The sequence below is a fragment of the Lampris incognitus genome, chromosome 5 (assembly GCF_029633865.1).
Source record: "Lampris incognitus isolate fLamInc1 chromosome 5, fLamInc1.hap2, whole genome shotgun sequence".
Taxonomy (NCBI): domain Eukaryota; kingdom Metazoa; phylum Chordata; class Actinopteri; order Lampriformes; family Lampridae; genus Lampris; species Lampris incognitus.
Window position 1 is genome coordinate 60,792,678 of NC_079215.1, and position 26,850 is coordinate 60,819,527.

General features: G+C 42.7%; 1 protein-coding gene across 5 annotated transcripts in view; it reads right to left on the bottom strand.

Annotated features, from left to right (window-relative positions):
- pnpla6 (patatin-like phospholipase domain containing 6) overlaps nt 1-26,850 on the bottom strand; it is a 106,180-nt gene that overhangs the window by 72,850 nt on the left and 6,480 nt on the right. For 3 of the 5 annotated variants that reach the window (XM_056279466.1, XM_056279467.1, XM_056279465.1), the window contains exon 2: nt 3,191-3,279. In XM_056279466.1, coding sequence (XP_056135441.1) covers nt 3,191-3,238 — 48 coding nt within the window. In that variant the 5' untranslated portion in view covers nt 3,239-3,279. Of the gene's footprint in view, nt 1-981; nt 1,056-3,190; nt 3,280-26,850 lie in introns of all 5 variants that reach the window. The other 2 variants (XM_056279468.1, XM_056279464.1) reach the window with 1 other exon arrangement.

Consider the following 26,850-nt stretch of genomic DNA (forward strand, 5'->3'; position numbering starts at 1 on the left):
ATGGCCAGCTTAATCCATCCAGAATCAACAACAATACCTGTCTGCTCCAAGCTAAGCTTGCTACTAGCTATTATTGATAGCTCATACAGCTAACGTATTATTACGGTTACTTTTAACCACACAGTGCGCTGATTTCTTCCTCCATGTTTTGGTGTTTTCCGGCTACTTCCTGGATAGTTCTGAAACGCTTGACGGGCATAGCAACAGTAACTAAGGGGGGCGGGACTTTGCGAAAGGTCAATTGTCTAGTGCTGAAATAAATGACAACCCCCACTGTTGTGTATATGCCCATTTCACACCCCGGCCATCTTGGATTTTAAAAAAACCAAGCGGTGAGAACTTAGCCGCGCCCCCTTCTTACTTCATTGAAAACACTGCTGGAAGCAACATGTCGTACTGCTGTGTACCGTCCTAAATTCAACTGACACATTAAGATGCCATATGGCTAAATGTTTACTCCTCCTGCTATTATTGCAACAGACATTATGTACATGTAGGCCTACTGTATGCATTGAGCTCCAGAGGTTGCATGTACATTTAACGTTACTGTATGCATTGAGCTGCAGAGGTTGCACCATGTACAGCCAGTTAAATAATATTGGGGTGACCAGTTTCCCTGTGACTAAAACATTAGAAGGGAGACAGAAGTTTGACGTTGAAAAATGTTTGCTCCTGTTTGTAGTCGCATTGGTGACTTAATAGCGGAAGAAGATGAAGAGGAACATGAAGAGGAACATGAGGGAGATAGGTGAGTTGTTACTGTCAGTACAATACAATTTTTCAAACATGTAGATTACTGCATTGTATATGTATATATATATATATATATATATATATATATATATATATTCACTAATCTTTCAATAGTGGATAGCTCTGTTCTGACACATCATCTTGATAACAGGAAAATGTGTGGATTTATATTGCTTCCCACATGTATGACATATCCTCATGCGTCCAGTGAGGTTTGGGCGACTCTACCTGATCATGACTACGACATGAAGCCCCTTTCTGTGGAAGACCAGCTTGACGCAGTAAAGAAACGCATCGCTTTCCTGGAGGATGAAAATAAAAAGCTGAAAAGTGAGCGTTTTGGTCTAGAACGCTTCCAGTGTGCGCCCAATCTGATCAGGTTTTACACTGATTTTAAAGATTACCACACCCTCAAAGCACTCTTCCTAGCTTTACAGCCTACTGCAGAGTCCATGGTGCGATGGACTCAAATGCAAAGGAACAGCCATAACCTAGAACACATTTCTGTGTCTGGCTTCTAGGCAGAGCTTTTATCGCTGATTGATCAATTTTTCCTGTTCTTGTGCCGTGTGAGGCAGGGCTTTGTTGCTCTGGATTTATCTGTACGATTCAATGTGTCGCCGGCCACAGTCAGCAGGAACTGTACGACGTGGGCCAACTATTTGCTCTTTATGTTAGGGACCCTCCCAATATGGCCTAGTAGAGCAGCAGTAGACGAGCTAATGCCACCAGTATTCAGGGAATTCTACCCAAACACAAGAGTGATACTAGACTGCACAGAGATCCGCATCGAGACAGCTAGTTCGAAGGTTTTAAACACCATGACATACTCCCATTATAAAAGTAACACTACACTGAAATCCCTAATTGGGATCACTCCCTCAGGGTCAGTTAGCCTGGTAAGTAATCTATACACAGGATGTATTTCTGATAAGGAGATAACTAAGAGGTCAGGTGTTCTGGACCTCTTAGAGTCAGGTGATGAGGTCATGGCCGATAAGGGCTTCCTTATCAAAGACCTGCTCGATGAAATAGATGTAAAACTTGTCATCCCTGCATTTTTAGGCCCAAGTGGACAGTTTAGCTGTGATGAGCTCACAGACACACAGAGTATTGCTGGCTTGAGAATACACGTCGAACGGTCAATAAGACGCATAAAGGAGTACCACATTTTTGATGGAGTCATACCCCTTCCACTAAGTGGAACAGTCACCCAACTGTGGACTGTGTGTGCTCTCCTAACACATTTTCAGGGACTACTGTTTCAAACCTTTGTTAAATCCAGCTGACAGGAAAATAGTGCACACAAACCTTAGATAGATTGAAACATATTTAACTTCATTTCAGTACAGTCCCATTTTTTAGCCCACACCTTGAGATGAGCAATCACGATCTTAGTTTAGTAAACAATTGATGATTTGAGTTGGTAGCGAGTTCCAGTTTTTTGCTACAACAGAATGACAGTTGACCGAACATATTTTAGTTTAAAATGAACCAACAGTTTTGTTAAAGTTAAAGGACAAAGAATGAAAATATTGTAGATGGGACAATCTAATGTATAAATATTGAATGTACAGTATAAAAATGAAATGTATCTTATTTTTTATTTTATTGTGATTAAACAGCTTCTTTGAATACAGCCCTGTGTGTGTGTCTCTCCTCACTGGCACAGGAGAGGCAGAAAGTACTCGAAAAATAAAAGATCCAGCTTAGTTTTCATATTGTGGTAAATGACGGTAGGTGCTCGAGGTTGGTAGTCCAAACCATGTTTGCTGCTGCTGGCCCCAGCTGCATTGATTTCTGATTGAGTAAGAAGGGGGCGTGGCTAAATTCCCACCACTTGGTTTTTTTTTAATCCAAAATGGCCGCGGCGTGAAATGGGCGTATAAGTCACAACAGTGTGACTGTAGTCTAGGACCCTGCAGCTTTAAGTTTTACTACAGCCGGTTTACGGCAGTCGGTTTACGGCAGTAACACAAGGCGTGGTTGATACTATACTGTACGTGCATATAACGTTTACTGTGGCAGCAATAAACACAGTTTGATTCAAAGTCGTGGTCCGAGTTTTGCTGGACACAACACCCACTTTTTAAACCTAAGTTTCAGGGGGGAAAATATTGTCTTATATGAGGGCCAGTGCAGCAACCTTTTTCTCCAGAGTGCAAAAACTCTCAGCACAGCCCCCCCCCCCCCCGTACATTCGCTTTAGGCACTGCTTAAAAATATATAAGGAAAACCCAATTGACGGAAATCCGTCGTAGCGACGGAGCACTTTAATCCCTGGATTTATACCTCGTCTATTTTTTTTAATGCTTAATTTAAGATCTCTTTTTTTAATCTGTGTGTTTACTCAGTGTTTCTGATCACAGTGTTTCACTGCTTCAAGACTGTGCTTCACTAAGTAAGCAAAGCTAAACTGGTGAAACTGTCCACCCACCTCGGGCAGGCCTCCTTGGACCTCTTGTTCCGAGGCGCTCTGTCCCATTATAACCCCACCTCTTCATAGGGATTGTCCATCAACAGCCACTGGAAAAAACAAAACAAAAACAAAAACACGTTTTGGGATATGGTTGTTAGATATGCAGACATATACAAAGAAAGACAGCAACAATGACTTCGGAGCCTGTTTGTGATGCGTCCTGTTTTCCCTTGGACACGATCCTAACGCTATCGTTTGTGCTGTTCTCGTTTAAAATTGCTTTTCTACCATTTGTTTTAGCTACGACAACTTCTGCATCACTCTCCTCTCGTTTTCCTTTTCTCTATGTGTGAATGCTTTGTTTGAGTCTGCCTCGCCTCCTGCCCCACTGAGCAGAGCTGGTTTTGTGGTGTGGGGTCCCGCCGGCACTTGACCGCATCTGTGGGTTTCCTGACGTTGACTTGGATGGTAACAGATTCGTTAAAATTGCCTCTCCTTATAGTTTTATAACTCAGCACAAGTAAATTTGCTAAATTTTATGTATTAACTGTATGTAATTGGCATTATCCGAAGACACTTGACCTGATGATGATGATGATGATGATGTATGTAATCTATGATGTTTCATTATAATTCTGTTATTTTTGTGTATTTTGTGCATTTGACACCTATGGCATTTCTGTCCATCCTGGAAGAGGGGTCCCTCCTCTGTTTCTCTTCCTGAGGTTTCTCCAATACTTTCGGTTTTCCTGATAAGGTTTTTCTTGTGGATAAACGTTGTGTCCAGATGAACTGGTTTAACTTTACGTGATTTTTCTTGTGAGGTTCTTCCTCATTCGGGTCTAGGGTCCAAGGATAGAGGGTGCCGTATACTGTTGTATACTGTACTGATTGTAAAGCCTTTAGGACTATCTTATGATTTCGGACTATACAAATAAAATTGACTTGACTAACAACAACCGCAAACATTTCTGAACCATTGCAAAACCATTGAGGTGAGTTGCTTGTACAGTAGTAGTAGTAAAAGGAGAAAATGAATCCACAAGGCAGCTTTGGGCAAAAGGACTAAGATGGCCAACTTTTGACTCTTCATTTTCCTAGATGTACAGATTAATAGTAAGTATTCAAAACCTTCTGTATATGAGCAACGGATATGGTGTGATTGCAGTTATTCCCCAATCCTCTGTGAATAGTACAGGTGGCCATTGTAACTGTAATTAGTGGTCACGGTATTTGCATAGGAAACCGAGCTCCGGTTTTGTGCTGTTTATAAGGTCGCGGGTAACCACAGTCAGCTGAGACTGACAAAGTCACTTGGATTACCGATGGGACGTTTCTCCCACTATATTGTCTCCAGATAAACTGATTCACCTTTCTGGGACCACCAATTTAGGTTACCTCATTCTGGGATTTGATATTTTTCATCTTGACAATATCAACAAAAAGGAAACATGTTGAAAAAATGAAAACGGGCTATGAAACACTGAACCCCTTGCCTGAAAGAACTGTCAACTCATTACACTCTATTTCCATCTTCAGTCTGACATTCAGTATGATTACATGACTTTAGAAAAAGTCCATTTATTGTGTTAGTCCGACTAAAACTGGAATTCTAAAATACATGTGTAAACTACTAATAAAACACGTTAGTCCCTAGCTAACGGGTCTGACCCTTTAGTCGAGCGGTTAGTGATGTCGCCTTGTGGTGCAGTACACCCCGTATCGAATCCCGCACCGGGCAAGAAAATAACCGGTTACACATGTAAACGCGTTAGTCTGGCTGAAATCGTACTAAATCGAATTTCTTGAAGTCGGACTAACACGGCTAGATAATGCGGTCGGGGGTGGATTACTCTGGCATGTACACGCTTCAATCGGCCCCAAACTGGTCTAGGCATTCTGCGCATGATCCATAGTTCCCGCGGCGGTCTTTCACCCGGAAGTCGAACAGCGTCGTATCAACAGTATCAATATGGCGAGTGCTAGAGCGAGAACCACGCATTTCTGGACAGACGAGGGGACAAACTTTATGTGGTGTCAGCTAAAGGAGGTGCATATCCTAAAGAAAAAGGAAGTACACCGCTCGACATGGAACCCGCTTGCTAACTTGTTTGTCGCTCATTTGGTATGAGACGCAATAGGTCAACCGGAAAAAGGTCCAATAGCAACCAGCTGAAAGGGGGCATATGCCACCTACTTCCATCAATAAATCGATCCCCCCCCCCCCGGGTTCTTGCACACTGGGACAACGACAGTAGTCCAATTACAAGGCATAATCAAGCTATAACCGTAGCTCGTAACTGTGCATGTCAACGTATTGAGTGACTCCACTCTAACCGATTTCTGTGGGGGATTCGATTTTCCCTAACCAATCACTAGAGACCAACGTATCCACCTGAATCTAACATCTTTTTAGGTCAACACTGATGCGTAGCCATGCCAACATACTGGTTTTGCCAGTACCGCTGTCTCATATCACGATGCCAGACCAGAACAATCAGTCAACTCGGTAGAGTGGGCGGATTCAAAGGTCTGAACCCAGGCAACTGAACCCCATGTCCACAGTGTTTTTCATAACTTTTTAACTAGTCTTTGAAAAAGTTATGAAAAACATGCTTTTTATTCTTACAAAGTGCTACAAAATTTCTTGGTTGCAATAAAATACACAAATTGTGTTGAGCTTGTTCACTGAGAATGTTGTAAACTCATTTCCCAATGCAGGGACCAGACGCTGCCTCTGGACGACAATACCCATAACACCCTGCTCAACCTTACAGGTGATCTCCACCCAGCGTTTCACCTTACACTGTAGTATTATTGGTTACAGTAATACTGTATCCGGTGATGCAATATTTGCATAGCCTCACTACCTCATATCACCCTTTGTGCCTTGATCAGTACATTTCTGCTCATCACTGATTGTACCAAATCAGTAATCCAGCCACTGAGGATGCATAAGCCAGTGCATTCTTAGTGCTGGTCCCAAGCCAGGATAAATGGAGAGGGTTCCATCAGGAAGGGCATCCAGCATAAATGCCAATGCCTTTGCCAAATCAAAAATGCCATGCTGGTCACATGGCTTGGGTCCTGGACTGTTCCGATGGCATCTGGACACTGCTTGGCATCCTGTGCATCATATTCTTCATACATTTTATAAGCCCATTATAATTCAATGTTGTATTGTGTAAATTGCGTAAACACAACATCTATTGCACGCTGTCTGTCTTGGGAGAGAGATCCCTCCTCTGTTGCTCTCCCTGAGGTTTCTTCCTATTTTTTCTCCCTGTTAACGGTTTGTTTTTAGGGAGTTGTTCCTTATTCGATGAGAGGGTCTAAAGACAGGATGTTGTGTTGCTGTAAAGCCCACTGAGGCAAATTTGTAATTTGTGATATTGGGCTATACAAATAAAATTGATTTGATTTGATTTGATCATAAATCAGATTTCCATACCAGATCAGTCAAAGCCTGTGTTACCAACGACTGCCACCAGTACTGTGTTGGTATAAAATATGCTACTGTTGAGTGAAGGCAAAGGAGAGAGGGCAGGCATGTCCAGAGGCAGTGGGAGAAGAGGAAAGGTAAGAGTGTGGACGTTGGCACTATGACAGGTAAAGGGAGAGAGCTGGCTGATATGATAGAGAGAAGGAAGGTAGATATACTGTGTGTGCAAGAGACCAGGTGGAAGGGGAGTAAGGCCAGGAGCATCAGAGGTGGGTTCAAACTCTTCTACCATGGTGTGAATGGGAGGAGAATTTGGGTAAGGAAGACTATGTCAAGAGTGTGTTGGAGGTGAAGAGAGTGGAAGCTGTAAATCAACGTTGTGATGATGAATGTTATCAGCGCATATGTACCCGCAAGTTGCGTGTGAGATGGAAACGAAACAAGAATTCTCGAGTGAGTTGGATGAAGTGGTGGAGAGTGTACCCAAGGAGGACAGCGTAGTGATTGAAGCGGACTTCAATGGGCATGTTGGTGAAGAGAATAGAGGTGATGAGGAGGTGATGGGTAGATATGGTGTCAAAAAGAGGAATGTGGAAGGGCAGATAGTGGTGGATTTTGCAAAAAGGATGGAAATGGCTGTGTGGAATACATATTTCAAGAAGAACACAGGGTGACATAAGAGTGGAGGAAAGTGCACACAGGTGGACTATATCTTATGTAAGAGGCATGATCTGAAAGGGATTGGAGACTGCAAGGTGGTGACAGGGGAGAACGTAGCTATGCAGCATCGGATGATGGTCTGTAGAGTGACTTTGGAGACCAAAAAGAGGAAGGGAGTGAAGGAAGAGCCAAGGATCAAATGGTGGAAGTTGAAAAAGGAAGACTGTTGTGTGGAGTTCAGGGAGGAGCTAAGACAGGTGGTAGTGAAGAGGGGCCGGATGGCTGGGCAACCACCGCAGAAATAGTGAGAGACATCTAGGAAGGTACTTGGTGTATTATCTCGACAGAGGAAGGAAGACAAGGATACTTGGTGGTGTAATGAGGAAGTACAGTAAAGTATAGAGAAAAAGAGGTTGTCAAAGAAGAAGCAGGATAGACAGAGATGAAGAAAGTAGACAGGAGTACAAGGAGATGCAGCGTAAAGAAAAGAGAGAGGTGGCAAAAGCAAAGGAAAAGACATATGGAGAGTTGTATGAGAGGCTAGACATAAAGGAAGGAGAAAAGGATTGGCTAGACAGAGGGACCTGTAGTGATATAATGCTATGTATATCCACTGGAACTACATTAGGTGTTATGTACTACCCGGACTGTTATTATGGTTACACCACTACCATGTATGGTTATTACGTCTGCCTACTGAGCCACGATTAAACCGGAGTTCTATAACCCGGTGTGGTCATTGATCCTCGACCAATACTACCCCAAGTATTACTTCAGGACCAAGCTGGGAAAGGTGAGCAGCAGGTAAGGGGGATCAAAGATAGAGATGGAAAAGTGCTGAAAAGCAAGTAGAATCGGTTGCGAAGGTAACAGGGATACTTTGAGGGGCTGATGAATAAAGAAAATGAGAGAGAAAGAAGGTTGGATGAGGTGGGGATAGTGAATCAGGAAGTGCAGTAGATTAGCAAGGAGGAAGTGAGGGCAGCTATGAAGAAGATGAAAAGTGGAAAGGCAGTTGGTCCAGATGACATACCTGTGGAGGCATGGGAGATGTTTAGGAGAGATGGCAGAGGGGTTTTTAACTAGACTGTTGGAAAGTGAGAGGATGCCTGACAAAATTTCGATTCAGCCAGCCCACAGAAAATATAAAAACGTCCCAAATGTCCACAAACGACACCACTAAAAACATACAAAAACAGAGAGAACAGAGCAAAAACAAAACACAAACAGTCCATTAAGTGCAACACAGTCCAAAAATTCCACTGTCCAAGAACGAAAGCCAGCCAGGACGTCTGGCGGAACTGCCGGTCTGCATAGGCTGGCAGTTAGCCTAGCCAGCCCCGCTTCCGCGTCCTGTCAGACCGCCCTTGGTGCCTCCTCCTCGGGTGCAGCTCAAGGCAGGGCCGTGGTCCCTGTGCCCACTGGACGCAGCAGACCAGGCTGCCCCAGTCGACCCAATGCCAGCTTTCCCAGCCAGGCATTCCTGACACCCCCCCCCCCCATGCACTCTACACGACAACACAAACGCAGACAAAAACAATGCACACTGCCACCAGACTGCCTTGGTGTTTCCTCTTGGGCACAGCAACGAGCAGGGCCGTGGTCCCTGGGCCCACAGGATGCAGCACACCCAGCTATCTCAGCCGAGCTACTGCCAGCTCTCCCAGCCATTAAATGAAAAAAATTTTTTTCGATGATCAAAATAAAAACATCACACGATGACACAAACTTAGATGCAGATGTAGACATGGACAAAGACACTGCATCGTCGGTACTGGGTGAGGCCACTGCAAATTAGAGTTCACGCCACCATCTTCCCACACCGGAAATGAAAGAGAGGAGTTGTGGTATTGTATGAGGAAGTCGACAGTGGCAGAGAGGTATGTAGGAGTGGTGCAGGGTAAGTATGAGGGAAGTGTGACAGGGGTGAGGTGTGCGGTTGGAATGACAGATGGGTTCAAGGTGGAGGTGGGATTACATCAAGGATCGGCTCTGAGCCCTTTCTTGTTTGCAGTGGTGATGGACAGGTTGACAGATGAGATCAGGCAGGAGTGTCCGTGGACTATGATGTTTGCGGATGACATTGTGATCTGTAGCGAGAGTAGGGTGCAGGTTGAGGAGAGCCTGGAGAGGTGGAGGTATGCACTGGAGAGAAGAGGAATGAAAGTCAGTAGGAGCAAGACGTGAATGAGAGGGAAGACAGCAGGATGGTAAGGATGCAAGGAGTAGAGGTGACTAAGGTGTATATGTTCAAATTCTTGGGGTCAACTGTTCAAAGTAACGGGGAGTGGAGAAGAGAGGTGAAGAAGAGAGTGCAGACAGGGTGGAGAAGACTGCCAGGAGTGATATGCGACAGAAGGGTACCAGCAAGACTTAAAGGGAAGGTTTACAAGATGGTTGTGAGATCAGCTAGGTTGTATGGCTTTAAGAAAGTGGCACTGACAACAAGACAGGAGGTGAATCTGGAGGTGGCAGAGTTGAAGATGCTAACATTTTCATATGGAGTGACAAAGGACAGGATTAGGAACGAGTATATTAGAAGGACAGCTCAGGTTGGACGGTTTGGAGACAAAGCAAGAGAGGCAAGATTGAGATGGTTTGGACATGTGTGGAGGAGAGATGCTGGGTATATTGGGAGAACGATACTGAATATAGAGCTGCCAGGGAGGAGGAAAAGAAGAAGGCCAAAGAGGAGGTTAATGGATGTGGTGAGGGAGGACATGCAGGTGGCTGGTGTGACAGAGGAAGATGCAGAGGACAGGAAGAAATGGAAACAGAGGATCCGCTGTGGGGACCCCTAACAGAAGCACCTGAAAGTAGTAGTAGTAATAGTAGTAGTAGTAAACTGATTGTACCTGATCAGTATTAGTTCGATAATTAGTATTAGTCGGTTTTCTTTTATTGAGTGCGCTAATAAATTGTTTTCACTGAGGTAAGTGTAATCTGTGCAACACTGATTATTCCTTCAACTTGAATGGTTCAATTATAACTACTGAACACAAAAATTAATGGTTAATAATTTTATGATTGGAGTCAGTGGCGTGCTCAGTCCTCTCTGTAGTTAAGTAATATGTATTTGTTGGGTGCTTTCTGGTCCAAGGTTAGTGGTTTCAGATGACAAGTCCTTTTTGGATATGTCTAAATTTCAATAAAGACATTTTTAATTACACGGAGTGCCTTGGTCAGAGAGATTTGTTCTCTTTTTCTCATTCATCTAATAATTTTATGAGACTGATTTAATGACCGAGTAGTGTAATTATAAAATCTTAATCACAGAAATTAATGATTTGTAAATTCATGAGACTGATTTTATGAGAATGGTTTGATTACCCATGTGGCACCCGCACCACTAAAAAAAAAAAGCGTGCAGCCATTCTGCCATAACGCTCACAAATGTAATTATATCCACAAGCGGCGATTCCAGTGTCCAAGCCAACAAAGACCGTCAGAAGGTAAAAGCTTCAACAGCTTAATTTAAAAATATAATCATATTCTTCATATATTTCATAAGCTCTCTGGGCTTGAACTGTATGTAAATCTGCAGGCAGGTATTAACGGGCTTCAAGCCACCTGCGCAAGCCGCACCTGGTGACCCGGGCTATGCAAGTCAGACCTTCAGACCCACAGGCCTGATGTGAGCTGCAAGCTGAGGGCAGCACAGAGGGGGGCGCTAGAGAGGCGCTTTAAATGTGTTGAGTTGTGAGGTTGACCAGGTGCAGTATGAGTGTTGTATATTGTTTGCATTGGTACAAGGGTAGGTAAAGGTACAAGTGCCGCAAAGGTGGTCGTCACCTGGACACTGCTTGGCATCCCCCTCATCACATTTTCTTTTTATATATCTTATAAAGCCATACAGTTTTGTTATCCTGTTTTAAAGGTTCAATAAGAAGGCCAACAGTTTTTGTGAATTGTCAGGTGTTTGGAGGTTAAGCTGGCATTGTATTTTTATTTATTTTTTGTAATTGTTCTAATCCAGCAAAAATGTATAAATGGTAAATAAAGCATTGGAAATGTGTGGACAGCTAAAATCAAATATCTATTGTAGACAGACAAGTTAATATTATTTATACTGAACAAAAGCGATTTGATCTAAAAAGTAATTGTCAATTTATGGAAATACTGTTTAGGGGTTGTGGTGTATTTATGTGGTTTAAGTTTGTTAGAAAAGGTAAACTGGAGCAGTGAAATACAAACAGCATGGTTGGTAAATAAGTAGTTGGTGTAATGTCCGTTACTTCTCGCCTGGGCTTGCACAATACGCAAGTTGCAAGGCTTAACCTGTGACAAAGCCGTGTGTCATTTAACAAAATGTTGTCGGCTGGTTGGTGGCCAAGAATATCCAGCCTCGAGTCAAGTGACATCTTTACAAAACCTTATTATTCAAGATTTTAAAGCAACTGCCACATAGTCAAAAAATGACATTGACGTTTATGTACATCATCATCATCAGTTCTGTAACCTACGGAGGTCATAGGAGCACAGCTGATGCCTCAACAGGTTGGGTCATCGTTGTCTTTCAGCAGGGGGAGTACCTGGTGGTCCCTATCCCCTTTCCAGGTATGGATGTTTCAGTAGGGGGAGTACCTGGTGGTCCCTATCCCCTCTCCAGGTATGGATGTTTCAGTAGGGGGAGTACCTGGTGGTCCCTATCCCCTCTCCAGGTATGGATGTTTCAGTAGGGGGAGTACCTGGTGGTCCCTATCCCCTCTCCAGGTATGGATGTTTCAGTAGGGGGAGTACCTGGTGGTCCCTATCCCCTCTCCAGGTATGGATGTTTCAGTAGGGGGAGTACCTGGTGGTCCCTATCCCCTTTCCAGGTATGGATGTTTCAGTAGGGGGAGTACCTGGTGGTCCCTATCCCCTCTCCAGGTATGGATGTTTCAGCAGGGGGAGTACCTGGTGGTCCCTATCCCCTTTCCAGGTATGGATGTTTCAGTAGGGGGAGTACCTGGTGGTCCCTATCCCCTCTCCAGGTATGGATGTTTCAGTAGGGGGAGTACCTGGTGGTCCCTATCCCCTCTCCAGGTATGGATGTTTCAGCAGGGGGAGTACCTGTTGTTCCCTATCCCCTCTCCAGGTATGGATGTTTCAGTAGGGGGAGTACCTGGTGGTCCCTATCCCCTCTCCAGGTATGGATGTTTCAGTAGGGGGAGTACCTGGTGGTCCCTATCCCCTCTCCAGGTATGGATGTTTCAGTAGGGGGAGTACCTGGTGGTCCCTATCCCCTCTCCAGGTATGGATGTTTCAGTAGGGGGAGTACCTGTTGTTCCCTATCCCCTCTCCAGGTATGGATGTTTCAGTAGGGGGAGTACCTGGTGGTCCCTATCCCCTTTCCAGGTATGGATGTTTCAGTAGGGGGAGTACCTGGTGGTCCCTATCCCCTCTCCAGGTATGGATGTTTCAGCAGGGGGAGTACCTGGTGGTCCCTATCCCCTCTCCAGGTATGGATGTTTCAGTAGGGGGAGTACCTGGTTGTCCCCATCTCCTCTCCAGGTATGGATGTTTCAGTAGGGGGAGTACCTGGTGGTCCCTATCCCCTCTCCAGGTGTGGATGTTTCAGTAGGGGGAGTACCTGGTGGTCCCTATCCCCTCTCCAGGTATGGATGTTTCAGTAGGGGGAGTACCTGGTTGTCCCCATCTCCTCTCCAGGTATGAATGGCCATTGGTTCACAGAGGAACTCATCCACCCTTTGACAGGTTTTGTTTTTAGTCCTGCTGGGTGTCCACACACCCTCCTCACAACAACCCAAGGGTTGAAGTGGGGGTGCCAGTTTAGTCACCGACGACCCGGAAAATATACTGGACCCTGGAAAATATACTGAGGCTCCATGAACAAGTTCGACATTTTCTCCTCATTGCAGACTATTTATCCAGGTTACATGAGATGTGTGAGCCAAATGGAGAGGGGGTGAGAAATGTCAATATTTTCCAATATATGGTATGTATGCTGAGAGGAAGGTGCACATTCCTCTGGCTCATCTGCTCAACATTCATATATCTGGTAATGTTTGTGATACGCTTGCTCTTAGTCGTCTCTCATCCAGGTTTCTGTTGTAGGGGGACTTTAATTCTCTGACCTGCGTGACCTTTAAGACGTGTGCTGCCCCTCTGAAAGGCTTCAGTACAAAGGAGCGCCAATTGAGGGAATATTGATGCCACCTGTGTCCAACAGGTGTTCATTACACAGAACCTCCCCGATTGGCCACAGACAGCAGGTATCAGGGTATAAAAAGTGTGCGAAGACGGCAAACGGTTGTTCTGTTTTCCCCTCTCCAGGACAACAGAGTGGTTCAGTGTTTTGTAGATCGAGAGGAATTTTCCTCTTTATTTTTTCTGCAAAGATAAAGTGGTCAAAATGTTTTTTGTTGTGGCTATCTTTTTGTGGCCGATCTGCATAAATGTTCTTTTTTCTGAACATCAACTCCTGCCTGCTGGTCCATCCTTCCCATTTACACTACCGACCATCCTCAAAGTATAACACTGCATGCTGAGGCCATTCATATTGCAGCAACATGGTTGCAGCACAATGCGCCACATAATGTCGCAATGCCAGAATGGACATTTCATTAGAAAGTCAGGTCCCTGTCACACAACAACATGGCACTTTTCTCTGGTTTACAGAAAGAACAACACTTGTGTGACTCTCTCACAGAAACCACATCCATCCATCCATCCATCCATCCATTATCCAAGCTGCTTATCCCAAACGGGGTCGCAGGATGCTGGAGCCTATCCCAGCAGTCACTCGGTGGCAGGCAGGATGTGCCATGTTGTAGTGACTTGGAAGCCTTAATGTTTAATGGCCAGCCTATGAACTGCAATTTCATAATGCTGGATAGACCGCCATCATACAAAACTGACCTATTCAACAAAAACAAAAAAAGCCCTGACTATTGTGGTTTGTCATTTTAATCAACTTTCAGGGAGCAAAATAATAATGAGCGAGTTTAATGACAATACACATGTTTTGAAATCAACAGAAAACGTCATGCAACAAGTCAAATTGTAACAACATCACAAACAAAAACAGGACAGCAATCGATCACGTTTACACAAAAGACATTTGTCTGAAAACAGTTGATGTGCAAATAATGTCCCAGTGCTACAGCTAGCATGCATGTATTTCTATGGATTTCTTACTTGATAACTAGGGCCTGCCACAGTCATCACTAAAGTAGGTTTTGCATATTGCACAATTTTGTGAAAAAGCCACCTTGTTATTGTTGTTTGGCGCCAAATTTTGTACAGCGCGTCGGTAGGACATACGTAGGAAACTAGCTGAGTTTTGTGTCAATAGGACTGATTCTTGCTGAGACTTACACAGGAAGACCACTACTTTCCTCACAGACAGAACGACAACTAATTGGAGTTTGACTTTAATTAGTATTTTTAGATTTATTGACGTAACGGCACCTCGTGCACACACACACACACACACACACACACACTTTGACTATCACAAACACAAAATAAAATCTATTCAAAGGCAAATTACACCACTGGTACAGGCTATGTAATGTAAAAGCCATTCCCCAGTCTAAATTATTTTATTTTTCCCACGGTGCTGCGGAACTGCCGCTGTGGGTTATGCGTCGCAAATTGTGGTTACTCGTGAGCGAGCGCATCACACTGAACCTTAGCATACATTAACCTTGTTGTTCTGGACTGCACCTGCTAGTAGCCTGCTGTTGTCTTTGCTGTTCTTCTACTGCCACAACTCGCGCATCCTACTCGCCGGTCCTACTCGTGTCTTTGGTAGTCTTTGATAAATTAACTATTTACATTAACCTTGTCGTTCTGGACTGCACCTGATATTACTCTTTTGTGTCCTTGCTGTCCTTTGATTTTCTCGATAACCGTTCCTCCACGCACGATAGCCACCAAGACCGCTGGATCCCAGGGTCCTTCTAAGAAGCTGATGCTTAAAATGTATCCCTATTATGTGCACAGAAGCTATTATTGCTAATGTATGTCTTCAGATGAAACATATGACAATAAATTGAATGCGTTTTATGTTCGATTTCTTTAATGCCTGCATTTTTTTTCCATGCTGATCCTGATATGAAGAATTATCTACTAAATGTACAGATGTTTAGTACAGCGTTGCTCTCTCAAAGAAGTCGAAGTATGCTGAGGGCCAGCGCAGAGCACATCACCTGTGACAGCACAGCAATTAAAGAGACAGTACACCTATTTTTCGCATCAGGTGCACCATGGGGTGCACCTGATGCGGGGACGGTTTTGTTCTTGTTTTCTCCACAACCATCTAGTGAACCCCAGATATTATCTCGTGACCCCCTTGGGGGTCCCACGCCCCAGGTTGAGAACCTGTGATGAAGAGGAAAGTGATGGTGGTGTAGGCTGGCTGAAGGTGGCGTTGCTATGGTACAAGACCCATTACCCAGCTTCACACAAGTCTACCCAGAGAGTTTAGTTGGCCAGCACCAGTGTCACCTTTCAACTCATATTTCACTAGTCTAAAACCTTGGACCCCACGTGTCGCCTAACTCACACTGGTCTCAGTGTCTCTGATGTCCCCGTATTAAGCAGTCAATTTGGAGGGGTTTGATCATAACGTGTGCTTTACCCCAGAACTAAGAAAAGCATAATTTTCTACATCAAAGCTGCAGATTGAAGAGTCTAGCTTTTTGTTGAATTTATCATACTGGAAATCAGTTCCTCCATCCTCGGACTAGGGCTGTGCGATATGACCAAAATCTCATATCATGATATAGGCCATTCATATCATGATAACGATACATATCACGATATAATTCATCCATATCATGATAATGATACATATCGCGATATACGTAATTCATATCCCGGTAACGATGCATATCACGATATAAGTTATTCATATCATGATAACGATGCATATCACGATATAGGGAATTCATATCATGATAACAATAAATATCACGGTATAAGTCATTCATATGACGATACATATCACGATATAGGTCATTCATATCATAACGATACATATCATGATATAGGTCATTCATGTAACGATAACGATACATATCACGATGTAGGTCATTCATATCACAATAACGATACATATCACCATATAGCACATTTTCTGTAAATTCAGTGAATAAATTGTTTATTTGTTTATCAATGACCACATGGAAAGGCCTACTTCTTATTACATTTTGAATTATATACTCGACAAATAAAAGGAACTTACTCATATTTGGTTATTTTTCTTCTTTTATTTAGAACCTTCGTGCAAATTTTCAATTAAGCATGTAACAAAATATAGAATATTAAAGTGTGAGGCTAGTGGTGTTTGTTTGTTGTGGGGATCGGCGTGCAGCATATTTTACAAAGTACGGTTTTCTGGTCCGTGTCAGACTTTTCATTCCCAAACCACGTCCATATGATAGAAGTAGCCGCTCTTTTAGGTACAAGCTCCTTGTTTTGTCCTGGCTGGTCGGAGTCCTTCTGTTCGGAATTACCCCATTCTGCGTTACGCTCACTGTCCTCCATGTTTGTTTGTATTGCCTTCTTGCAAATTTCCTGCCTGCATCCGTGCTGTGCAAAGAGCGGTAAGGGCCGTCCAAATGACAAAACATATTGCCATAAAGAGTGTGATTTGCAACACAATGAAATAAACGATAGAGCTTAATATGAAATGATAAAGACGTTTTCTATTGTCACACGATATATGTTGTCATATCACACAGGCCTACCTAGGACCAAACCAACATGTTTCAAGCTAATATATATATATATACGTATATATATATATATATATATATATATATATATATATATACACTACCGTTCAAAAGTTTGGGGTCACATTGAAATGTCCATATTTTTGAAGGAAAAGCACTGTACTTTTCAATGAAGATAACTTTAAACTAGTCTTAACTTTAAAGAAATACACTCTATACATTGCTAATGTGGTAAATGACTATTCTAGCTGCAAATGTCTGGTTTTTGGTGCAATATCTACATAGGTGTATAGAGGCCCATTTCAAGCAACTATCACTCCAGTGTTCTAATGGTACAATGTGTTTGCTCATTGGCTCAGAAGGCTAATTGATGATTAGAAAACCCTTGTGCAATCATGTTCACACATCTGAAAACAGTTTAGCTCGTTGCAGAAGCTACAAAACTGACCTTCCTTTGAGCAGATTGAGTTTCTGGAGCATCACATTTGTGGGGTCAATTAAACGCTCAAAATGGCCAGAAAAAGAGAACTTTCATCTGAAACTCGACAGTCTATTCTTGTTCTTAGAAATGAAGGCTATTCCATGCGAGAAATTGCTAAGAAATTGAAGATTTCCTACACCGGTGTGTACTACTCCCTTCAGAGGACAGCACAAACAGGCTCTAACCAGAGTAGAAAAAGAAGTGGGAGGCCGCGTTGCACAACTGAGCAAGAAGATAAGTACATTAGAGTCTCTAGTTTGAGAAACAGATGACTCACAGGTCCCCAACTGGCATCTTCATTAAATAGTACCCGCAAAACACCAGTGTCAACATCTACAGTGAAGAGGCGGCTGCGGGATTCTGGGCTTCAGGGCAGAGTGGCAAAGAAAAAGCCATATCTGAGACTGACCAATAAAAGAAAAAGATTAAGATGGGCAAAAGAACACAGACATTGGACAGAGGAAGACTGGAAAAAAGTGTTGTGGACGGATGAATCCAAGTTTGAGGTGTTTGGATCACAAAGAAGAACGTTTGTGAGACGCAGAACAAATGAAAAGATGCTGGAAGAATGCCTGACGCCATCTGTTAAGCATGGTGGAGGTAATGTGATGGTCTGGGGTTGCTTTGGTGCTGGTAAGGTGGGAGATTTGTACAGGGTAAAAGGGATTCCTAATAAGGAAGGCTATCACTCCATTTTGCAACGCCATGCCATACCCAGTGGACAGCGCTTGATTGGAGCCAATTTCATCCTACAACAGGACAATGACCCTAAACACACCTCCAAATTGTGCAAGAACTATTTAGAGCAGAAGCAGGCAGCTGGTATTCTATCGGTAATGATGGCCAGCGCAGTCACCAGATCTGAACCCCATTGAGCTGTTGTGGAAGCAGCTTGACCGTATGGTACGCAAGAAGTGCCCATCCAACCAATCCAACTTGTGGGAGCTGCTTCTGGAAGCGTGGGGTGCAATTTCTCCAGATTACCTCAACAAATTAACAGCTAGAATGCCAAAGGTCTGCAATGCTGTAATTGCTGCAAATGGAGGATTCTTTGACGAAAGCAAAGTTTGATGTAAAAAAAATCTTATTTCAAATACAAATCATTATTTCTAACCTTGTCAATGTCTTGACTCTATTTTCTATTCATTTCACAACATATGGTGGTGAATAAGTGTGACTTTTCATGGAAAACACAAAATTGTTTGGGTGACCCCAAACTTTTGAACGGTAGTGTATATATATAAAGGTTTACTACCAAGATCTTTGTTTATCTTTAACTTATGGACGAACACCTAGGGCGAGCACTCCATATCTCAGAGATCTTACTGAAATGATGCTAGCTGCCTGTGTGCTTGTCAGCTTCCCCGCCACCAAAAAGTAAGACGTAGCTTAACTTGGGTTTAGCTAATGATGGTGTAGTATCTGGTGCTAAAGATCTTCTATGTTTGTTCGCCCAGATCTGCTTGCTTCTCCTTGCTACTTTGCTCCATCTTCAAATTCCCTACTGCCTGCTGACATCTTCTGCTTTGGCTGTTAGGGTGAAGCTGTAAAGTGAGATATATCATTTTTTTCTGACAGTCTTTCCCAGCAGTACCCCGTAAAACGAGCACCTATTTGGAAAATTGTGTAATTTCCAAATGATGAAATCTTAAATAGACCAGCAATAAAAAGCATCCAAAAGGACATTTGTTTGTATGTTAATCTTCATGATTGTAATTAGCTTACAACTTTGACATTACTCATCTTGCTGCCTGCCCAACCTTTATTTTCTCTCTTCCATTTTACTGCTTATCCATACTTCAGAGGCCACTAAGCTGCTCCACTGTAGTAATGCTTCTAAAGTTCCATTCAGAAACTTCCACTGACAAGCTCATGGCCCAACACTGACACTGCAGACCGATTTAGCTGACACAGGCATAGAAACTGAGACAACAGCCTTCATTCACTGTCCTCTGGACAAACAAACAGCCAAGCTAGCTTAGCTCATTGCAGTCCACCAGCTTCCCACTCCTATCCTGACAACTCCCCGAGAGAGGGCGGGCGATAGGAAAACAAGAGAAAAACATAGCTGCAAGCGGCGAGTCCGGAGCTCAAGACAACACAGACTATTACAAGCCAACACAGACTATTACAAGCCAACACAGACTATTACAAGACAGCACAGACTATTACAAGCCAACACAGACTATTACAAGCCAACACAGACTATTACAAGACAGCACAGACTATTACAAGCCAACACAGACTATTACAAGCCAACACAGACTATTACAAGCCAACACAGACTATTACAAGACAGCACAGACTATTACAAGCCAACACAGACTATTACAAGCCAACACATACTATTACAAGACAGCACAGACTATTACAAGCCAACACAGACTATTACAAGCCAACACAGAGTATTACAAGACAGCACAGACTATTACAAGACAACAGACTATTACAAGGTTAAAGCTTCAACAGCTTAGTTAAAAATATCCACAAAGTTTGGTGATGTTTGGACAAACTGTCACTGATTTATGGCCAAATCTGTGTCAGGCCTATGCATGTGTTTGGAACTGGTGGTGCCCCTGTTGAGCGTTTTCAAACTAGTTTCGTACACGTGTTCAACATTAATATGAAACATATCATGAGAGTACTGCAATGATTGCACAAACAATTTTTGATTTATAGTCCGATTTGTGTTACGCCATGCCCATTTTTTTTGGTTTTGTTTTTTTCCATTTAAAGCACCCCCTGGTGGTAAATGTTAAATTAAACTTTCAGGGTACCTGTGTGGACACATTCAGCAAGTTTTTTTATGATTGGCCCAACAGTTGTTGACTTGGGGCTATTTATGTGCTGAGCCACACCCTTTTGAAGTTCATTGGTCTATATCTAGAAAAGTAAATAAGATATCAACGTGGTCAAATAATGATCCGCAGCAAACTTGGTAGCAATCAGACAGACCTACGGTGGAGATGTCAAAAATGTGTTTTTCAAAAAGTTACAAATAGCAGTAAATCTGGTCAGGCAGACTTTAGTGGCTCTTGGGGCAAATTTATAGAATGAGGCTAGATGGATGTCAGTACCAAGTTCCTTGCAAATCGGACTTATGGCGTAGGATTCATGACTTTTCAAAAGGTCTTGATGCATGCTCAATAATCCAGGTAAGGAAATCCCAGAAAGGTGAATCAGTTCATCTGGACAAAACGTTTATTGAGAGAAATGTTTCATCGTTCATCTAAATGACCTCTTCAGTTTCAACTGACTGCAGGTATCCCTACCCTTGTAAACAATACAGCGGCATAACAACCGAAACCAATGATCGGTTTCATATGCAAGTTGCCATGACCATTAACTAGAGCATTTGCCATCAACCTTACTTCTGGAGAGCCACAATCCTGCCGGTTTTCACTCCAACCTTAACTTAATAGACTTGATTCTACTGATTACCTACTTACCAAGACCTTGATTAATTGAATCAGATGTGTCAAATTAGAGTTAAAGTGAAAACCAGCAGGATGGTAGCTCCCCAGGAGCAGAGTTAGTGACCACTGAACTAGAGTTACAACGGCCATGTGCACTATTCACAGAGGATTGGGAATAGTTTTAATCACAGCATCAAACTGAAATTGGTGATGGGGGACATTTGATTGTTGATGTTTACCGTAAACCAACACATACTGATCAGTACTTAAGGTTTGACTCTCATCATCAACTGGAGCACAAACTAGGAGTCATCAGGACGCTGTACCATCGAGCTGACAACATCTCCACCGACACAGCGGCCAGGGAAGGGGAGAAATCCCACATTAAACAGGCCTGGTTATGTGTGGTTATCCTAACAGGGCGTTTGTCAAAGCCAGGAAGACGCTCAAACTGCACCAGCCAATCGAAGAGAGGAGAAGGACAACAGCTGCCTAAGCGTAAACCAGTGGTGATTCTGTATGTGGTGGAAGTGCTGGAACAGTTGAGACGCGTATTTTCCAAACACAGCGTCTCAGTTGCTTTCAAACCCCCAAACCACGCTGCGCCAGAAATCTGTCCACTCCAGGGGTCGGGTCCCCCGGCACAAACAGAGCAATATAGTGTACACTGTTAAGTACCAGGAGGATTGCCATGACTTGTACATCGGGGAAACTAAACAGACGATGGCCAAGAGGATGGCACACCACAGAAGAGATAAGACGTCAGGCCAGGACTCCACAGTCTACACCAGGGGTGCCCAACTCCAAGCCTCGAGGGCCACAGTGTCTGCAGGTATTTGTTGCAACCATGCACTACACCACCTGATTTAACTAATTCCTTCCCCTCCTTGGTCCAAGAGGTGAGCTAATTAGTTAAATCAAGCGGTGTAGTGCATGGTTGGAACAAATACACGCAGACATTGCGGCCCTCGAGGCCTGGAGTTGGGCACCACTGGTCTGCACCCATCTACAGGCCAGTGGCCACTCTTTCAAGGATGAGGATGCGCACATCCTTGATAGGGAGGAACGCTGGTTTGAACAGGGAGTCAAAGAGGCCATCTATGTGACGAGGGAACGACCATCCCTGAACCGAGGGTGGGGGGCTAAGAGTACATCTGTCACCATCTTACAATGCTGTGTTGCAATTATTCCCCAGTCCACTGTGAATAGTACACATGGCCATTGTAACTAGTTAATGGTCACATGACTTTGCATATGAAACCGATCATTGGTTTTGATTGTTATGCCACTGTGTTGTTAATAAGGGTGGGGATACCTGCAGTCATTTGAGACTGATAAAGTCACTTAGATGAGTGATGAAACGTTTCTCCCACTAAATGTTGTGTCCAGTTAAACTGATTCAACTATTTGGGATGACTTTGCAAAGTTGAAAATTTTGACCTTTAATTATAGCCCCATCAGACTGTATGGGGGTCATCATTTTTGGGCAGCACATGCACACAACCCCCAATCAATGGGCAAAATCTTATGTCTTTACCATTTACCATCTCACGGGAATTTGTGCAAACATTTCTGACAAAGAAAAATTATAAAATTTCAAAATAAAGGGGTCCGCAGTGGTGAAGTGGTCTAAGCATCGGCTTTGTGTCGATGCAGTTGCCCAGTGGGGACCGGGGTTCGCGCCCCGGTCTCGTCAGATCTGACTGTGGCCGGACTGGACAAAGCAGCAATAATTGGCAACGCTGTCTTTGGGAGGGGGGCGGAGTTGGCTTGTGTTCGTCACATGAATGCATCTCTGTGCGTGTCGGAAAAAGCAGTGGTTCAGCCTGGATTCGCCTTGTCACGAAAGTGGCAAGGCGTCGTGGCAAGGCGTCTCCTTTGAGACTGCCGGCCGGAGAGATGCAGTTGGGGAACGCATGCAGTACGAGGGTGGGTGTTTGAAATAAAGTAGGGATCGACTGGCCACTAAATTGGGAGAAAAAGGGAAAAGTCAGAAATAAATTATAAAAAAAATGTTTTTTTAAATAAAATAATAACAACAACAATAACAATAATAATAATAATAATAATAATAATAAACCAGCACAAAAACAATAGGGTTTAAGCCCTTCAGGCTTTAAGCACAAATGGACGAGGACCCTGACATGATGGGTTTCTAAACAAGCTCTTCCTCTGCTCAATCACCCTCAAAGCAATAGTTTTACTTGTGAACTCTAGTTTTTAAGTAGGCTAAAGAGAGTAGGCATGACCATTGATGTGTTTTGCTGACATGACGGAAATAAAAAGTTGCAGGGTAAAAATGCCAATATTATATCTGTATTGTCAGGTCCCATGTACATAACACCAACAGAAGCCACCAGCACCAGGCTTTCTGCCCCCGTTTCATTCATTACCCCAGGGTGTGACATCACTGGCTATGAGTGGGCGGGTATAGTGCTGCATGGCATGAAATTAGATAAGTGAAGAGCTGAAGATGAAGATGGGCTGCCATGTTGCATACAGCCTGTGTGCTGCTAAACCAACAGCAGAAGAGGATGTTATGAGGTGCACATACCTCCAACAAAGCAGTATTCACTCAGCTGAGGGTCTTAATGTAAATATTACCATGAAATTACAAGTAAAAAAAGACAGTATTCTAATGTCAATACACTAATTGTCTGAAAGAAACTGGTAAACACAATAAAACTTCAGAAGATGACTGCATAGTAGCTATTCTGCCTTGATAGACTAATAGATCAGTTCATCACTTACAGCAGAAACTGTGCTTATTCGCCGTGGCCCTATACTCATAATGTTAGCGATACTCACAATGTCAGATATACTCATAATGTTAGATGTACTCATAATGTTACATGTACTCATAATGTTAGATATACTCGTATTGTAAGATATACTCATATTGTTGGATATACTCATAATGTTAGACTCATAATGTTAGATGTACTCATAATGTTACATGTACTTATGTTACATATACTCATGTTAGATATACTCATAATGTTACATGTACTTATGTTACATATACTCATGTTAGATATACTCATATTGTTAGATATACTCATAACGTTACATATACTCATAATGATGTTAGATGTACTCATATTGTTAGATACACTCATATCGTTAGATATACTCATAATGTTAAATATACTCATAATGATGTTAGATGTACTCATAATGTTAGATATACCCATGATGTTAGATATACTCAATGTTACATATACTCATAATGTTAGATATACTCATGTTAAATGTACTCATATTAGATATACTCATGTTAGATATACTCATAGTGTTAGATGTACTCATAATGTTACATATACTAATGTTAGATATACTCATAATGTTAGATGTACTCATGATGTTAGACATACTCATAATGTTAGCTGTACTCATGTTAGATGTATGCATGTTAGATGTACTCATGTTAGATATACTCATGATGTTAGACATACTCATAATGTTAGCTGTACTCATGTTAGATGTATGCATGTTAGATGTACTCATGTTAGATATACTCATGTTAGACATACTCATAATGTTAGCTGTACTCATGTTAGATGTATGCATGTTAGATGTACTCATGTTAGATATACTCATGATGTTAGACATACTCATGTTAGCTGTACTCATGTTAGATGTATGCATGTTAGATGTACTCATGTTAGATATACTCATAATGTTAGATATACTCATAAAGTTAGATGTACTCATGTTAGATGTACACGTTAGATGTACTCATGTTAGATATACTCATAATGTTAGATGTACTCATGTTAGATATACTCGTAACATTAGATGTACTCATAATGTTAGATGTACTCATAACATTAGATGTACTCATAATGTTAGATGTACTCATGTTAGATATACTCATAACATTAGATGTACTCATAATGTTAGATGTACTCATGATGTTAGATGTACTCATGACATTAGATGTACTCAAGATGTTAGATAGTACCGTGAAACAGGGAGTTAAATCTTTTGTTTGCAGAAATCTGTGTGTAGCAGCCTCACATGATCAGCCACTCGTAGGACACCAGTTTAGAGTAGGACATTAACACCAACCACAATCTGAAATATTAGCAGGTGACTCTCGTGTTTTGGGCTGGAAATCTTAAGGAAAAAAAATCGCTCATGAATTTTAAGATGTGCCGGCAAGTGTGGTTGATGATAGTTTGATAATTCAACAATGGTCCAACCGTGACTGCTGTGGCGTTGACAGAAAAGGAAGGCCACGGGGCTTCTTGTCTGAGCGACATACCAGTGACGTTTCATGTTTTAGCCCATTTGCTACAAATGGCCGACACTACAAAGTACTCCTGACCTTTTTCCAAAGCATCCCGTCCTGTTTTAAACTTAATTTTTTTTTTCCTACCTTCGTCATTAGTCATTGGCCATATCACCAACAATGACGAGACGGCCTACAGGGACGATATTCAGCACCTCACATCATGGTGCACTACCAACAATCTTGTTCCCAATGTGCAGGAGGCGATTGGGGACTTCAGGAGTTCTAGACGCTGCAGCCACTCCCTCCATACACATCAATGGGGAGGAAGTGGAGCGTGTTTCCAGCTTTAAATTCCTTGGAGTCCACATCAGCGGGGAACTGTCCTGGACATCAAACACCCAGGCCCTTGTGAAAAAGGCCCAACAATGCCTGCACTTCCTGAGGAGCGCCCGTCCATCCCCCAAAATTCTCACACACTTCGACCACTGCACCATAGAGAGCATCCTGACCAGCTGCATCTCAGTGTGGTACGGCAACTGCACCTCAGTAGACCAGAAAGCTCTGCAGCGGGTCGTCAAGGCGGCCCAGCATATCGCCGGTACCCAGCTCCCAGCCATAAAAGACATTTACCACAAACGCTGCCTTCGAAGGGGTCTCAGCATCAGCACTTTTTTAACTTATTTTTAGCTTTCGGTCTTCATGTGTGTATATCTTATACTGTGTTTGCTGTGTTTGTCTGTGTCCGTCTTGCACTGTTTGGCGAAGCTGCAGCCCTCATTTCATTGTTAACATGTGCTGCACATTGTTTTTAATGACAATACATTGAACTGAATTGACGTGAACTGAATTCAAGAGAACCGTCTGAAATGGGTAGGAAAATTAACTCGAAGGGACTCGAGGCTTACTTTGAAAAGTATTCTGGGTAGTGTGTTCCAGTGTGCTTGGACATCCACAGTTTGAGAGTTGGCAGCTGAACAGCGTTCTTTTGAATGCACAAAGCTACCAAATTCACGTCACCCTTTTGTGATGTTGTGAATCAGAATCTGATTCACAGCATCCATGCTCGATTACAGCTTAACTTCTGGATTTGATTTTATGACAACATAGCTCGTGAATGTAATGCCGTTCAGCAGTCGACTTGTAAAAATCGGATGTCTGAGTGCACTGGATCGCATATCCAGAAGACATAACCACAACGGTCCTGTTTTCAGCTGCAGTGTCCCACAATGGCAGCGTAATTTTTACCAAAAAAAATGATGCCTGAAGAAGTTTCGGTAACACTTTAGTATGGGGAACATAAAAAAACTTAATTACTAGTGAATTAGTAATGATCAAGATGTCACTTTAGTATGGGGAACATATTCTAAGCAACAAAAACCTAATTTACAGTAATTTAACACTATGAACACTTGTAGTTTTGTGTTTTGTTATGTAAGAACAGACCATATTCATTAAGTGTTAGTAAGGGAGAATAACTCTTCTTGTGGTACTACCACCTTATAAAGGCCATACTAAGCAAAGCATATTGAGATGGTACTACTAATAAGCAATAATTCTGAGGTTATAGAGGGAAAACTCATAGTTAATGGCTTACTGGTTGTATAATAAGGCCATGCAGAATAAGGCATTAATGACTATGTAATAATGACCAATTAAGAGCCAATATGTTACAAATTTGCATGCTAATAAGCACCTAATTAATGGTGACTACGTTCCCCATACTAAAGTGTTACCGAAGTTTCTCTCTGATAGATCA